The 16,049-nt window shown below is 60.1% G+C and overlaps 1 protein-coding gene across 20 annotated transcripts in view; it reads left to right on the top strand.

Annotated features, from left to right (window-relative positions):
- TNK2 (tyrosine kinase non receptor 2) overlaps window positions 1-16,049 on the top strand; it is a 41,368-nt gene that overhangs the window by 23,064 nt on the left and 2,255 nt on the right. For 7 of the 20 annotated variants that reach the window (XM_042232698.1, XM_060418966.1, XM_042232644.2 and 4 more), the window contains exons 3-13: window positions 511-581; window positions 2,549-2,770; window positions 3,674-3,826; window positions 4,266-4,543; window positions 5,980-6,106; window positions 6,509-6,655; window positions 6,737-6,831; window positions 11,852-12,046; window positions 13,269-13,360; window positions 13,911-14,030; window positions 14,669-16,014. In XM_042232698.1, the coding sequence (XP_042088632.1) occupies window positions 511-581; window positions 2,549-2,770; window positions 3,674-3,826; window positions 4,266-4,543; window positions 5,980-6,106; window positions 6,509-6,655; window positions 6,737-6,831; window positions 11,852-12,046; window positions 13,269-13,360; window positions 13,911-14,030; window positions 14,669-16,014 (2,846 nt within the window). The remainder of the gene's footprint in view (window positions 1-510; window positions 582-2,548; window positions 2,771-3,673; window positions 3,827-4,265; window positions 4,544-5,979; window positions 6,107-6,508; window positions 6,656-6,736; window positions 6,832-11,851; window positions 12,047-13,268; window positions 13,361-13,910; window positions 14,031-14,668; window positions 16,015-16,049) is intronic. The other 13 variants (XM_042232659.2, XM_042232638.2, XM_042232669.2 and 10 more) reach the window with 3 other exon arrangements.

Below are 16,049 nucleotides of genomic sequence, written 5' to 3'. Positions count from 1 at the left end.
CTTCTGGAAGTCATGGTGTTTTTTGTTTCATTAGCAACTTTTTAGTGCATTCAGCCTAAAATAGCTAAATAAGTGATAATGTAAGAATTTAAATACTGATTTACGCTGCTTGTAGCCTAGAGAACTGACAGTTAATGCCAGTAACATAATACAGTTTTATGGGAGAAAAACTCAAAATTGAAGAAATTCTGTCCATTACCTTGACTTAACTATTTTTGCTTGAGAGTTGACGTAAGAGTACTACTGTTCAATTTAGAGAGTTGACATAAGAGTACTACTGTTGAATTTTGGTGGTTAAACACCTCCATCCACTTGGACAAGAACTGCCTGGAAGTGGGATGCAGCGCCCATCTGGTTAATGGCGGCTGGCCCCTGGTTGGTGGGGATGGCTTGTTCCCTTGGCGTCGCAGTACTGCGCAGTGTCCTCCCCCCAGGAGGACTGAGGAAGCAGCCTCTGTAGGGATATGAGCACCTTAACAGCATGGGTTCCCCTTCCCCCTTGCCCCTCAGGCCAGCGGCGTCTGTGGGAGGCCGTGAAGAGGAGGAAGGCCATGTGCAAACGCAAGTCCTGGATGAGCAAGGTGGGTGGACAGGGAAGGAGGCGGGAGGGGGAGTTCATCGGGGCGCCTCTGACGTCACCTGGGAGCCTTCCCCCGTCCCTGCGGTATAATCTCACACTTTGTACAGACCTCCTCCTCCGGGGTCTTATCAGGCAGGGTACTTGCAGAGCTGCCTGGCTAAGTGTCTGTCTCCGCTGGAGACGGTGCTGAGTGGCCTGTGTGCAGCCTTGGCTCCACGTCCTCCTGCTGGGCCGTGGTGCCGGGCATGGAACAGGCGCTTGTTGACAAGTGCTCTGTAACTTGAGCCCTTGTGCTGTGTTGGGGCCAGTGTCCAGTATGGGGCGGTGGGACTGTCTGGACCCAGGATGGCTTTGCTTCCCTCCTCCCCCACCTTCCTAGTCTGTGGAGGGTTTCTCTGGTCTACTGGCCTCCCCGACAGCTTCCTTCCCCAAGGCCTCCCCCACCCCCCTTGCTCTAATTTGGGTCTGTGGAGTGGTGAGTCCCAGGTCTGACTCAGTGGAACTTTGCCCATTGTCTGGAAGACAATGCGAGAGGAAATGAACCAGCCGGGCCTTCCCACCCCACTTCTGGCCTCAGGGTTGGGTGGGGGGTGGGCAGTACCAAACAGCTGGACCTGGGATTGGGCAGCAGAGATTTCCTGGCTGTGATCTGGCAAAGGGGCTGTCTCTTGGGATCCTGTGGCCTTTTCTGGGGACACTGTCCTGGTCCCTTGCCCAGGTTTTCAGGAAGGATAAGTGTGTTGGGGCGGTGAAGGCAGGAGAGAAGAGTTGTGTGGTGTGCAGGTCTCAGGGGTCTTGGATCTACCTCCGACTCACTGGAGGTCCCTGGGCCGGTCAGTTGACCTCTCCAGGTTTGAGACGTGGTCAGTAAAACAGTGCCAGCCACACTGCCCAGCTCATCTCAGAGCCTTGGGGAGGATCCCTTGAGAAGAAAGCTGTGAAGGGCCTTGTCAGCTGAACATGGCTTGCAAATGGAAGAGATTCCAGTTGCTGGGAGGAGAGATGGAGCAGTGGTCAGAAGAGGCCCTCAGATTGGAGACCCCTTCACCCTGTACACAAGACTCTGCCAGCCTTGGGGGCAGGTGCCCAGCTGAGCAGAGTGTGCCACCTCAAGGGCTTTGCATGCCCTGGTATGGTGGCCATGTCAAACTGACAGAGCTGCTCTGACCCTCAGGGCTTCCCTCCTGTTCCCTGACCTTTGGCCCCTTCCCTCCCAAGCTCAGGCTACAGAGTCCCTCCAACTTTCCTTCTTTCTGAGCTCTCAGCTCTGGGCCTCTCTCCAGAAGCCCAGCTGTCTTCCCAGGCCCTTCCCTAGCAAGGCCTTGCTTCATCTTCACCCCTTCTCCCCACTCCCCCCCCTACCCCATTACACACACACACACACTCTCGCTCTCTCTCTCTCTCTCTCGCTCTCTCTCTCTCTCTCTCTCTCTCTCTCTCTCTCTCTCACGGTCCAACCCCAGGCTCAAATTATCCTCTCTCCTGGCAGGATGAAGGGCAGAGGGTGGAGACAGACAGCGCCAAATGGGCAACCCAGAGAAGGGGCCAGGGCTAAAAATGGACGGGAGGTGTTTGTAAGGGCCCCTGAGGCTAAAGCCCATCTGCTTGGGTGAGGGGCTGGAGTCTGTGCTGGGCAGGGGTGCAGAGAGGGACAGGTGGGGTAGAGGGGGCTGCCTGAGTGGCTTTGGGCTGTCTCTGACCCCACAGCTGGGTGTGGAGCCACAGCAGCCGCGGGCTACACTCCTGTAGTCCATTTCTGGCACATATCCTGAGGCCACACTGAGGCCATGGGCTCCCATTTGGTGGTGTGGTCAGGAGGGGACATGGGCCTCCAGCCAGGCTGCCTCCTGGAAGTTTGGCAAAGCCAGTACCTGTGTGGAGGCTTCACTGAGGACCAAGTGGGGCAGGATGGAATGACTGGCCCTGGGACCTCAGGCCTCCATCTGGCCCCTGACTGCCTTCAAACAGGTGTTCAGTGGAAAGCGGCTGGAGGCTGAGTTCCCCCCTCATCACTCTCAGAGTACCTTCCGGAAGACCTCGCCCACCCCGGGGGCCTCTGCTGGGGAGGGGTCCCTGCAAAGCCTCACCTGCCTCATTGGGGAGAAGGACCTGCATCTCTTCGAGAAGCTGGGAGATGGCTCCTTTGGCGTGGTGCGCAGGGGCGAGTGGGACGCCCCCTCGGGGAAGACGGTGAGTTCCCTGGGTCCTCAGGGGTATGGCGGAGGGGTAGAGGCCCTGCTCTGCCCTCCAAGGTGGATCGGTCCTCTCCACTCGGATGTGAAGGGGGCTGGGCACAGGTCCAGAGTGGCTCGCCCTGGAGTCCATGCTCAGGGTTTACTCAACACATGGGTTTCTTTTTCAGTTATAAAACTGTTTTACTTATCATAAAAGTTTGGAAAGTCTTTTAAAAATTAAAATTAAAAAATATCTGTTTCCCACCACTCAGAGGAAGCCGAGTTAGTGTTTCCACCTGTTTTCCCCCTCAGGCATTCCATTGAATTTCTTCAAGATACAAATTTCAAACACAGCTTTTTAACTCTTGCCCGTTTGTCTTAGTATTGTATCTTTAAAAATTTCCCCAGAGGGATAGATAGTACGTGTGCAATAAAGCACGCAGTTTTTGAGCGTACAGCTCAGTGAATTTTCACGTACATATGGGCCCGCGTGATTACTGCCCAGGTCATGGTATGGGACGTCTCTCTCGCCCCAGGAGGCTCCTGCACGCCTCTTCCGCTGGGCGTGCTCTTCCTTCAAGAGAAAAGCCACTAGTCTGACTCCTGTCACCATAGCTTAGTTTTATGGCATTATATTTAAAGCATTTTAAAACATTTTTCATTATAATATTAATATCCTATCATCATACCAGTCATCTCTTTCCTTATGGTTGCTACTTAACCTGGGCATTCCCTCACGAAGGGGAGGCCCAGCTCGTGGCCTTTGGACGTCAGCCAGCTGCCCTCCCCCTGCCAGGCCACAGGCACCTGGGATGGGCTCACCCAGGTGGGCAGACCTGAGGCGGAGGAGGAGCAAGCTGGCCCAGTGGGTTGGGACTGGGGTCTGTCCTGACTCCCTGCAATCCCCTGTTCTGGCTAGGTGAGCGTGGCTGTGAAGTGCCTGAAGCCTGATGTGCTGAGCCAGCCGGAGGCCATGGACGACTTCATCCGGGAGGTCAACGCCATGCACTCGCTTGACCACCGAAACCTCATTCGCCTCTACGGGGTGGTGCTCACACCGCCCATGAAGATGGTGCATACCGTGGGCAGAAGGGGGCTGGGGACAGGGAGGGGCCTGTGGTCTTGGGCCCCCAGCCCCCCTCCCCTCCTGCTAGTGCTGCGGTCACTCCTTCCCGACGAAGGCCCTGCTTTGGTCCCCCCATGAGGCAAAGGGGTTCCCAGGCCTGCCCTGCTGACTGCACAGCCAGACCTCTCTTCCCTCTCCGGGTTCTGCTTGTGTCCTCTGGTGAAGAGTTGTGCCTATGGGTGGGCCTGGCCCCAGAGTTTAGCTTTTGGCATTGCTAACCTGAGCCCCTTTGGGTGGCTTCTCTGAGCCTCATTTTCCCATGTTCCCTGGAGGGCGAGGTCCCTGGAGGACAGGTGAGGAAGGACCACGGCAGTGGCAGGCCTTCAGGGGAAGGGCAGGGCTCGGCCATGCTTATGCCTCCTTCTCTCCTCCCCCGTGGCCTCAGGTGACAGAGCTGGCACCTCTGGGATCATTGTTGGACCGGCTACGCAAGCACCAGGGCCACTTCCTGCTGGGTACCCTGAGCCGCTATGCTGTGCAGGTGGCTGAGGGCATGGGCTACCTGGAGGCCAAGCGCTTCATTCACCGGGACCTGGCCGCCCGAAATCTGCTGTTGGCCACCCGCGACCTGGTCAAGATTGGGGACTTCGGGCTGATGCGAGCACTGCCCCAGAATGACGACCACTACGTCATGCAGGAACATCGCAAGGTGCCCTTTGCCTGGTGAGGGGCAGGCGCTGCTGGCTCCCAGGTCCTGGACCCTGCCATGCCCTAGTCCCTATACACCAAGGCCTCGGAGCTTCCAGGGCCTTCTGTGCCTCCACTAGGCATTATGTCTTCTGGGCCTGGCTTCCCTTCTCGTGTGCCCATCCGTTCACTTGTCCATCCATAGATGCTTGAGGGCCCCTGTAGCAGGTGCTGGAACACACAGGGCTAAGTGCTGTGGGGATGCGGGAAGGCTTTTGGGAAGACCCAGTTTTTAGCTCCTGAAATATGAGAAGTCAGCCAGGCAGAGACTGGCTGGTGTGTTCCAGGCAGGGCCTTGTAGACTGATGAGAAATGGTCACCTGCACACTGGGCTGGTATCTGGCGCTGCCCTGGCCCCTTCTTGAGCTTATCCTGCGCTGAGACCATCATGGGCCTCTGATATCAGAGGTGCCCGGAGGAGCGGGGTCTCCTTGCTTTGGGGTGGGAGGAGTCGGTCCAGTTCTGCTTGCCAGAAAACCCCTCTAATCCAGGATAAATGATCACCCTAATTAATTACTGACCTTATATTGAGGATGATCACACATCCTGGATCCTGCCTAGTGTCCTTGAGTAATTAATAGTACCTCCTTTCATAGTCAGGCACCCTGGTAAATTATAAGGTCACTTTTTTATGCAGCCCTCTTAAAACAACCCTATGAAGTGAGCAGACTATTGTTATTACCATTTCATAGATGAGGAATGTGGGTCTTAGAGATCATAATTTACCTGGGTCCCTCCCTCCCATCCCACCCCCCCACCCTCCCCACCCCCGCCCCGTTGAATGGCTGGGCCAGCTCTCCAGTCCCACAAGACATCTCTGATTCTCCCCCGAGGGCACTCCTCACTTCGGGTACACTCTGGAGTGCTTACCCTTTGCTGGCTCAACTGCAGTGGCCTGTTTCTTCCTCGCCCCGGAGGGCGTGTGGGGACATCTGGGGACACCACTGTGCCTCTTCCCACCCTTTTTGTTTCTTCTTCAGACCCTGTCCAGATTTCCCACCCACACCTTCCTGCTGAAATGGCCTGAATCCTAGGATCCTGCCCCAAATCTGGAAATTGTCATCCTCCCACCACAATTAGAAAACAGCCTGGGATCTTATCCCCGCCCCCCTTTTGCCCCTTCTGGAGCCTCTGACCCTCCTCCTTGCCCTGCTTCCCTGTGGGAATGCCCCCCTCTTCCTGCTCCAGGCTGCGTGTGGACGAAAGACCTGGGCAGAGACAGTTGGGCCCACGACTATGCACCCTGTAGTCTAGAAGGCCTGCCCTGTGCACACTCTGCCCCCAGTGCCTGCTGTGTGCCTGGGCCCTCAGGGCAACAGCATGCTTGTACAGGAGCATTTGGGGTCCACTGGGGCTGCTGCAGGGGCAAGGGTTCTCTGAGAGACCGTCTGCTTGACCCCTGTCTCTGCCAGGTGTGCCCCAGAGAGCCTGAAGACACGTACCTTCTCCCACGCCAGCGACACCTGGATGTTTGGGGTCACGCTGTGGGAGATGTTCACCTACGGCCAGGAGCCCTGGATTGGCCTCAATGGCAGTCAGGTGAGGGGGCTGGGGTGGTGCTCCCCACTGGGTGGCCGGGGGTTGATTTGATCCCTGGCTCTCTGCCTGGCCCAGTTGGAACTGGCTCTCACCTGTTGGAATCACTGTGTCCAATGCCCTGTGTCTGCCCGAACCCCTCAGAGAGCTGAGTGGGGAGCATGGCCCCAGTGGTGAGGAGCGGACCAGCCTGGCTTGCTCGCCACACTCCTCTGCCACGGCCCTCTCTTTGGAGCCCACAGACCTGGGAGTCAGGGTCTGAGGCCTGGGGATCAGGCACAGGTCGTCTTCGCGGTACAGGCATGGCAGACTATGGTTCTAGTGGTTCTATGACTGGGGGACAGAGAAGATGGGGGTGAAGAGCCGGGTGTTCTGCTTGTCCTTAAACTGCCCTGCAACCCCCAGATCCTGCATAAGATTGACAAGGAGGGGGAGCGTCTGCCCCGGCCCGAGGACTGCCCCCAGGACATCTACAATGTCATGGTCCAGTGCTGGGCTCACAAGCCCGAGGACAGACCCACCTTTGTGGCTCTGCGGGACTTTCTGCTGGAGGTGAGGCAAGTGTGCCCACGAGGGTGGGGGTATGTAAGCAGAGGTCAGCCAGGGGCGGGCAGTGACCTGTGTCTCCCCCAGGCTCAGCCCACCGACATGCGGGCCCTTCAGGACTTCGAAGAACCTGACAAGCTGCACATCCAGATGAATGACGTCATCACCGTCATCGAGGGGAGGTAGGGAGCGTGGGGTCTGCATCCCACTGCCTTAAAGGACTCAGCCAGGAGGCATCCGGGGCCCCTAGAGCCCCTCTACCCCTCAGGCTCTTGTGGCAACACCCCGGCTCCTGCAGCGAGATGGAGGGCAGGCTTGGGTCCCCTCCTGAGTGTGAGGAGTGAAGTATGCAGGTGCCGAGGCATACAAAGGGCTTTCCCTACCTGGAGCCTCCTTCACCCTTTGCCCACTGGGCTTCAGCTGTGGCTCTGTGAGTCAGGGCCATGCTGCTACTGTGGGTAGGAAGGAGCATCAGGGCATAGGGCCCAACTGGGGACTCGGGGGCTCCTTTTACCCTCTCCCACCCTCCTCTTCCCCTCCTGCCAGGATAAGGACTCTGGACTCTCACCTGGGCACCCTGCAGTAGCCCAGAGCAGCCCCACCTCTTCCTGGCAGCCTCTGCCCTCCGCTGAGCCCATAGCTCCCTCTGAGGGCTCCTCTCATCCTCTGCTGGGCCTTTTGTCCCCAGCTGTCCTCGCAGGGTCTCTTTCCTCCCTCCCCCTCACCCCTGGCAGCACGTGTCCGCCCGCAGGCGGCATCCCCTGAGTCACATCTTCTACTTGCAGGCCCCCCAACCCCTCTACCCCGAAGTTCAAGTGGGCCTGCCTTGGAGGAGGCCCCACCCACTGCTCACCCCACCCTCTGTTATCTGATCCCTGGGATGTCTGAGGAACTGACTGAGGTGGGGCCGGCTAGAGGTGCCTTTGGGGTGGGGGCTGAGTGTGGAGGAGCAGGCGAGGAAATCCCTTGGACCCCACACCCCATGCCCCAGCTCCTCTGACTCAGAGCTGGGCAGGGATGGGGGCAGGGGCTTCCCACGGAGCACTTTCTAGACCTGGACTTCACGTTTGGGGTTTGGGGCCTTTGGAGAAACTTTGTTCCTCATGGGTGTTTGTTGAGAAGGGAGTGCTTCTAGGTCTGAGTCAGACTGATGACACAGGCCGCATAGCCCAGGCTGTCTGTGGAGGAGCGTGACCTGTACCCCTGTGGCCCCCAGCATCTTCCCTCCAGGTCAGCATTCCGGCTTGGCAGTCTGGGCTCTGGAAATAGGAAGATGAGGGTGAGGGCCCTCCTGGAGGTGCAGGCAGGACCTTGGGCCGGAGTCTGAGCCTGCAGCCGTTCCCTCCTCCAGATGCCAGAACCCTGGGCCTGCACCCTCCTCTGCCCTGTGGACCCCAGGCCTTTACTTCCCCAAGGCCCTTGCTCTCAGTGAGGGCCCATGTACCAGGGCCCAGCGTTCCCCAGGAGGTAACTCGGGGACTTGGTGTGTACTGGGGCATGTGTCTCTGGAGCTGGCACCCAGGGTCACCCCTGGAGCGAGGTGGGGGACAGGAGGCTCCGGGGAGCCGCTCCTCCTCGGAGGCCCCAGTGGGCGGGCCCCACCCCCGCCCCGCCCCGCCCCACCCCACCCTTCCGTCCTGTCCCGGCTGCTGGCTCTGCTGCTGCCTGTCGGTGTGGCCTCCTTGGGCTCTTTGACCACCCTGGAGCCGCTCAGGAGGTGGGAGTTGAGGGCAGGAGGTGGGAGTTGAGCCGGTGAGGCTTGGGGAGTGGGCCCTGTGTCCGCGGTACCAGGGCTTGAGCTGCCGCCTCGTTTCCTCGGTCCTGACTGCGTGTGTTTACCTGGCTCTGTCTCTCTGTGTCCGGGTGGATGGGCTGTCTGTTTGTGGGCGTCCCTTTGGGTCGTCAGGTCCCGAGTGCGTGTGTTTGCCTGGTTCTGTTTCTTGGTGGACGGGCTGTCTGTCTGTGGGTATCCCCTTGGGTCCTCGGGTCCCGAGTGTGTGTGTTTGCCTGGCTCTGTCTCCGCGTCTCTGGTTGGGTGGGCTCTCTGTCTGTGAGTGTCCCCTTGGGTCCTCGGGTCCCGAGTACCTGTGTTTGCCTGGCTGTGTCTCTGCTTGGACGGGCTGTCTGTCTGTGGGTGTCCCTTTGGGTCCTCGGGTCCCGAGTGCGTGTGTTTGCCTGGCTCTGTCTCACTCTGTCTCCGGGTGGACAGGCTGTCTGTCTGTGGGTGTCCCTTTGGGTCCTCGGGTCCCGAGTGCGTGTGTTTGCCTGGCTCTCTCTCTCTGTGTCCAGGTGGATGGGCTGTCTGTCTGTGAGTGTCCCTTGGGTCTGGGTTTGTGTGTGTGTGTGTCTCAGTCTGTTCCATGTTCTCCTCCTCCAGCAGCCTGATTCTCAGTTCTCTCACATCTGTGCTTTTCTGTTAGACTTGGATTCCTTCTTGGCAATACTATCTCCTAGCCACAGTCTGGGAGCACCCTTGCCCCTGACTCTGACCAGTTCTTTAGACTCAGTGCTTCTCGAGGTATCAGTCAGTGGACAGAGAAGGACACCAGATGTTCTGTGAGGCCACCTCACGAGGCTCTGTCTAGACCTAGAGGGACGGATGAAGACCGCTCTTCTCCAGTGGGTCTTTTGGAGGCTAGGATGGCTGACAGAACTCTGATGTTCTGTCTCCACCAGCCAGAGAAGGGGAACAGAGGTATGGGGGAACAGAGGTTTTGAAATCCATTGTGCTGGTCCTTGGCCTGGCTGATGCCTGGGGCCTCTGCTTCCTCTGGTAGGCGAGGGAGGAGGAAGCAAAGGCTGTGTTGTCCCTCAAGGCCAGGGGCTGCCAGGATCACCCGGAGAGAAGCGCTCAGGTGGTGTTTTGAGCACTGTTTAGGCCACGTTTGCCAGCCATTTCTAGGCTACCTAGGCTGGGACTGAGGTTTCCAGGGACTGGTCCCCAGTAGGACTGGGGCAGCCTTCAGTGGTTCCTAACCCAAGTCCCAGTTCCTGGCTGCTGTTTCACATCTAGCCTGTCCCAGGATGCTCTGAGGCCATCCTGCTGGAGATGCTGGTCTACTTCAGGGACTGTGCCCTCCCGTTGCCATGGAGACTCTGGGCTGAAGGGAGGTGTGGCCAGAGCAGTCTGGGTGGGAAAGGCTGACCTGGTTCTCCTGGGCTGATGGTGTCTCCATCCCACTGAGCCTTGGAGGGCAGGGGAGGGGACTGGGGACAGTGGGACGTAGCATTGGCCACCTCGGGAGTTATATTTGACTATCCCTGGGAGGATGCTGCTCCCGTGCTTAGGATGTGGTTCCCAAGTATGTTTCCTATACCTACTCTGCACTCTCCTCAGCCCCCACCCTGTAGCAAAGCCTTTTTTTGAGACTTGGTATCAGGACTCCCAGCAGTGACAAAGGATCCCTTCCTTCTAGGCCTGGCTCTCGCCTTGGCCATACAGGTAACAAGGAAGGTAGGCCCAGTTCTGCTCTCCCCTCTCAGAAGTGGGTCCAGAGGAGGCATCCATGTGAGGGGCTGTGTTAGCAAAAGGAAAGGAGTGGAGGGAGTGCCCACCTGCCCACCCTGGTGGTCGTGATTCCCGTGTAAGCCTGGCCTTGCATATGAGTCTGTTCCACTCTGCACTGCTTCTCCAACTCAGTTAGTGAGCATCTCTGGAGAGGCGTGCAGGGCAGAATCCAGCATCCAGCTGCTGGGTTTGGTGTCTGAGACGTCCCGTGGAGGGGCCCATGAGACCTGGGGGCCTGTGGGTATTGGGGGGAGGGCAGCATCGGGGGCCGGGTGCCAGGCCCTCCCCCCTCTGCCTCTTTGGCCTCAGCCAGCCTGGAGGTGGGGTGGGGAGGGGAAGTGCTCCTCTCCTTGGAATGGCCCAGCTATTTTTGGATGGGCTCTGTCCCTTCCCGGGTGTTGTCCTCTCTTCTTCCTTCCCTTCCTGCCCTCACCCCCGAGAGGCAGGGCGGTAATCACAGGGTTGCTGTGTCTGTGGTGGCTGGGCAAGCAGCCTTGCTGGCAAGGAGACTGGGCCCTCAGCCCTCCCCTTGCACCTCCTGGCTCCCCCTAGATCGATGTGCTCAATGGGCCTCACTGCCTCCTTCCTGCCTCCACCTCCCCCAGCCCCCCGATCTGGCTGCAGATTGGAGGAAAGCTTGCTCTGCGCCCCTGGTATGGACAGGTGATGTATGGGTGGGGCGCTGACAGTGAAGGGACACAGCTCGGTGCCACACGGACCCCCCCACAGCTGCAGGAGGCCCTCATCACCTCTGCCGTTGCCCGAAATCTGGGCCTCTCCCCAGTGTGAGCGATCTCAGCGGCAGGTGCAAGAGCCTCAGGGCTATTGACTCTTTGGCTTTCGAAGGATCCAAGAGGGCGCTTTGTTCTTTCCTGCCCACCTGGCCCGGCTCCCACCCCCGACCCCAGGCCTGGACCTAGGCTGTGCCAACAGAGTCTGTCTGAGGTCAGAGTGAGGGGCTGGTGGTCCCACAGTCCAGCCACACTGAGAGGCTGGGGTCCCTCCTAGACCTCTTGTTTAAGGCAAGAGGTGGGGCTGAGAGCGGGGGTCCCACAGTCTTGGCAGGAGGTGGTGGAAGGCACTGGAAATACATAAACCTTGGGTTGCCCCAGGCACTTTCAAACTTTTGAAGGACTACCTGCCTGCAGGAGGGATATGGTTGGAGGGCTTGGCCCCAAGCCCAACACTAAGGCCGTGGTGCTCCTTTGGGCCCCTGCAGCTTAGAGCTCTTGGAACCAGGTTGAAGAGTGAAATTGGGTGGCCAGGGGCGGACATGGGCTTAGGCCTTGCCAGGGGAGAAGGGAGGTGAGGTGGTATGGTGAGAAGAGTGCTGGCTTCACAGACTGACAACTGGGTTTGAATCCTGGATCTGCTGCACTCTGTTTGGTAACTGTAGGCAAGTTGTGTCACTTGTTTGAATGTGTTTCCTTATTTCTAAACTGGAGGAAAAGCTGTCTGACCCATCTGAGTCGCTTAGGGTAAGGCTCTGTGCTAATGCCAGGCCCTGTGCTGGGTGAGTGGCAGATCCTGGGGGGCTGCTGGCGGGCTGCTCTGATCCTGGGGCCCTTGCCCTGGTACTCCTTTCCGCTGAGATGGTCAGATACCATGGTGCAGAGAGCTTGGTATGAAAAGGGTCCCGTCCTTGGGGCCTTCCACCACATCCTGGTGTTCACCACGTCACCTCTGTTGGGCAGGGCTGAGAATTACTGGTGGCGTGGGCAGAACACGCGGACGCTGTGCGTAGGGCCCTTCCCTCGCAACGTGGTGACCTCCGTGGCTGGCCTTTCGGCCCAGGACATCAGCCAGCCGCTGCAGAATAGCTTCATCCACACGGGGCATGGCGACAGCGACCCCCGCCACTGCTGGGGCTTCCCTGACAAGATCGACGAGTGAGTACTGGTGGGGCTCCACATGGGGGCTCCAGGGCCAGCAGCCCTTCCCTGGGCACGCAGGCTCTCCAGGCCTCCAACGTCTCCATTACAGCCCTGGGCCAAGGGTCTCCTGTCCTAGGCCTTTCCTTGCAGGCAGGACTGAGGTTGCAGCTTCAGAGGTTGGACCAAGTCTTCCTTTGGTGGAAGGGCCTCTAGGGCCTGCACCTCTTAAGTTGCCTCTGCAAACCGACCTTGGGAAAATGGTCTTGGAAGTAGCCTTTAGAAGCAGTTGGTAGGAAGCATCTCCTGATCCCCAGTACTTGGTGGCAGTTTCCTTTCTCCTGCTGGAAGCACCCATGTCCTGGAGATGGGAGCTGCTGGCTCAGGCCTGAGAGGCAAGGTGCAGAAAAACTTCCTGCAGGGACACTCCAAGGGAATTTAGGCAGCAGCTCGAAGCCCTCTGCCCCTCCTCACCCTGCCTCGCCCTGGTTACTCTGTACCTGGGAGGGGGTTCAGCTTCCTTTAAGCGAAAGGATGAGGTCATCTAGGGGCTTCTGGGGAAGACACACAGGAAGATTAGTCACTTCCTGAGGGCCCCGCCCCAGGGAGCCACCTGGAGCTCCTCCTACTGGGCCACCAAGCCTCTGTGCCAGCCCCACTGGGCTTCCGAGCAGTGCTTTCTCCTCCACCTTCTGACAGGCCTCGTCCCAAGGGGCGAGGTTCAACCTGCCCTTCACCCCCTGCTCTGCACACCAGGATGCTGAGCCCTGGGAGGGTGCCAGGGCTCTCGCCTCGCAAGAGCCTGGGAGGGCCTGAGAGAGCTTGGGTTGCAGACCCCCTGCAGGAGGCGGCCGTGGCAGTGTGGCCTGGCAGCGGAGAAGAGAGTGGCAGCAGGTGGCTGCTGAGCGGGGGTGGGGGTGCCGCGGGTGTTGCAGAGGGCCAGCTCTACCCTTTTAGGGAGTACTTGGAGCCCATACAATCCTAGGCTTTTCAGCCTACGCTCAGGAGTTCTTCCTCTGACCCCTCTCCACGGCACCCTCCCCTGGTCACTGCTGGATCTTTGGAAGGGAGCTCCTGGGAGGCAGAAGTCCTGTGCTCCAGACCCACTTCTGCCAGGGGCTTGGACAGGACTCTTCTGTCCTCTGCCTGAGGCCAGGGCACAGGCCCAGCAACTCCCCAGGGTGCCCTCTCTGCCACCACCCTACCTGCCCCCATCTCTGACCCACTTTTCTCCCCACAGACTGTATCTGGGAAACCCTATGGACCCTCCTGACCTGCTGAGCGTGGAACTGAGCGCATCCAGACCCACCCAGCATCTGGGCAGGGTGAAAAGTAAGGGCCCCCACACCCGTAGTCCCCTGGCTCATCAGCTACCGAGCAAGAGGCGCTGCCTCCTCGGGCCACCCTGAGCCAGTTGGGTCAGGGCTGCAGGGGACAGCTGTGTCCCTGGCTCTGGCGGGGCGTGGGGTGGGCAGTGAGAGGCAGTGGTATCCGCCGAGGTGGGCATCGTCAGTCTGGCCAGCGCTGGCCTGCCCTCTCCGCTTTCCTCCTCCCCCTCCTCCCCCCCACCATGCTCAGATCCTGGCTCTCCTCACTGCCCCCTAATCCTGCTCTCCTCTCCTGAGCCAAAGCCACCCCCCTGGCTCCACCTTGGCCGGGAGCCTCATCCATCTCCCGGATCCTGGGCCTGTGGGGCCGGAACACAGTTTTCCCGTCCCGCTGCCCCATTGCTTCCCATCACCGCTGGGTGTGTGCGTTCACTCCCCCATTCACTTTCTCTCTCTCTCTCCCCGCATTCTGCCCTCCCCTCCGGCTCTGTCTCCCCGCCCCTGTCCTCCTCTCCTGCTCTGCCCCTCTACTCTCCGCATGGCCTTTCTTGCAGGGGAGCCTCCACCTCGCCCTCCTCAGCCTGCCATCTTCACTCAGAGTAAGTGGGGCTGCTCCCGGTGCCTTGGCCCCCGCCCCCGCCCCCTCTCTCCTCTCACTCCTCTTCTTCTGGAAGGTACAGAGCCCTGGCCGGCTGGCTGGGTGGGAGGGGAGGTGGGCGTGTGCTGTGAGCTTCTGCGACTGACCTGGCCCAGCATGCCTGCCTCTCCCCCCACTCCCCAAAAGCCCGGGCTTCTGGAATAAGAGTGTGATCCTGGTGCCCACCCCCGCCTCTGCCCACCCTTGTGCAGCCCTGCCTCACTTCCTGCGGGACCTACAGAAGCTGTGTCTGGGCCCTCGTGCCAATTTGTTGGGAGCCCTGTCCTCTCTAAGGATGACTCTTGTCGCCCTTGACGGTGGGAGATGGCCCATAGCCCCTGCCTGCACTAATGGTGTGCTGTAACGGGGTAGGGATTGCTAACCAGGGCCCACAGGGATTTGGGGTCTTGCGTCAAAGGGGAGGGTATCAGAAGCGGGCAGATGTGGGGTATTGCTTGTTCTAGCTGCAGTGGAGGCAGGGGCTCACTGACCTGGGCTGCCAGCCCCCAGAGCAGGTTCTCCCCTCCTGTTTGGAAAGGGTCTGTGTGCACGGAGAATTCTGGTGCCTGAGGGCTGCCCTTCCGGGGAATTGGGAGCTGGTAGAGATACTTGATTGTCTTCCCCATCCACCTGCCTGACGCTGCCTCCCTGTTGGGGTTCTCCCTTCCATCACAGAACCAACCTACGACCCCGTGAGTGAGGACCAGGACCCCCTGTCCAGCGACTTCAAGAGGCTGGGCCTGCGAAAGCCAGGACTGCCCCGTGGGCTGTGGCTCGCGAAGCCCTCAGCCCGGGTGCCAGGCACCAAGGCCGGCCGCAGTGGCGGCGAGGTCACGCTCATCGACTTCGGCGAGGAGCCTGTTGTGCCAGCCCCACGGCCCTGTGCCCCATCACTGGCGCAGCTGGCCATGGACGCCTGTTCCTTGCTGGACAAGACCCCGCCGCAGAGCCCTACACGGGCCCTGCCCCGGCCCCTGCATCCCACGCCTGTGGTGGACTGGGATGCACGCCCGCTGCCCCCGCCTCCCGCCTACGACGACGTGGCCCAGGATGAGGATGACTTCGAGGTCTGCTCCATCAACAACACCCTAGTGGGCGCCGGGGTCTCTGCTGAGCCCAGCCAGGGCGAGACCAACTACGCCTTTGTGCCTGAGCCGGCGAGGCTCCTCCCCCCGCTGGAGGACAACCTGTTCCTCCCACCCCAGGGTGGGGGCAAGCCACCCAACTCAGCCCAAACTGCAGAGATCTTCCAGGCGCTGCAGCAGGAATGCATGCGGCAGCTGCAGGTCCCGGCTGGCTCTCTGGTCCCCTCGCCCAGCCCCGGGGGTGACGACAAGCCCCAGGTGCCCCCCCGGGTGCCTATCCCCCCGAGGCCCACGCGCTCGCGTGGCGAGCTGTCTCCAGCCCCCCTAGGCGAGGAGGAGATGGGCCGGTGGCCCGGACCTGCCTCCCCTCCCCGGGTGCCTCCCCGGGAGCCCCTGTCTCCACAAGGCTCCAGGACTCCCAGCCCCCTGGTGCCACCTGGCAGCTCCCCACTGCCACCCCGGCTCTCCAGCTCACCTGGGAAGACCATGCCCACCACCCAGAGCTTTGCCTCAGACCCCAAGTATGCCACACCCCAGGTGATCCAGGCGCCTGGCCCACGGGCCGGCCCCTGCATCTTGCCCATCGTCCGAGATGGGAAGAAGGTCAGCAGCACCCACTACTACCTGCTGCCCGAGCGGCCGCCCTACCTGGAGCGCTACCAGCGCTTCCTGCATGAGGCCCAGAGCCCCAAAGATCCAGACCCCCTGCCTGTGCCCCTGCTGCTGCCCCCTCCCAACACCCCAGCCCCAGCCGCCCCCACTGCCACTGTTCGACCAATGCCCCAGGCTGCCCCAGACCCCAAGGCCAACTTCTCCAGCAACAACAGCAACCCAGGGGCCCGGCCATCCACCCTGAGGGCCACTGCTCGGCTGCCACAGAGGGGCTACCCCGGGGACGGGCCAGAGGCTGGGCGGCCTGCAGACAAGATCCAGATGGTGAGTAGTGGGCCTGGCTGCAGGGTGAGAAGGGG

This window comes from Ovis aries, chromosome 1, assembly GCF_016772045.2.
Source record: "Ovis aries strain OAR_USU_Benz2616 breed Rambouillet chromosome 1, ARS-UI_Ramb_v3.0, whole genome shotgun sequence".
Classification (NCBI taxonomy): Eukaryota; Metazoa; Chordata; class Mammalia; order Artiodactyla; family Bovidae; genus Ovis; species Ovis aries.
The sequence above is the reverse complement of the archived record's forward strand: the minus strand, read 5'-3'. Positions and strand labels throughout refer to the sequence as shown.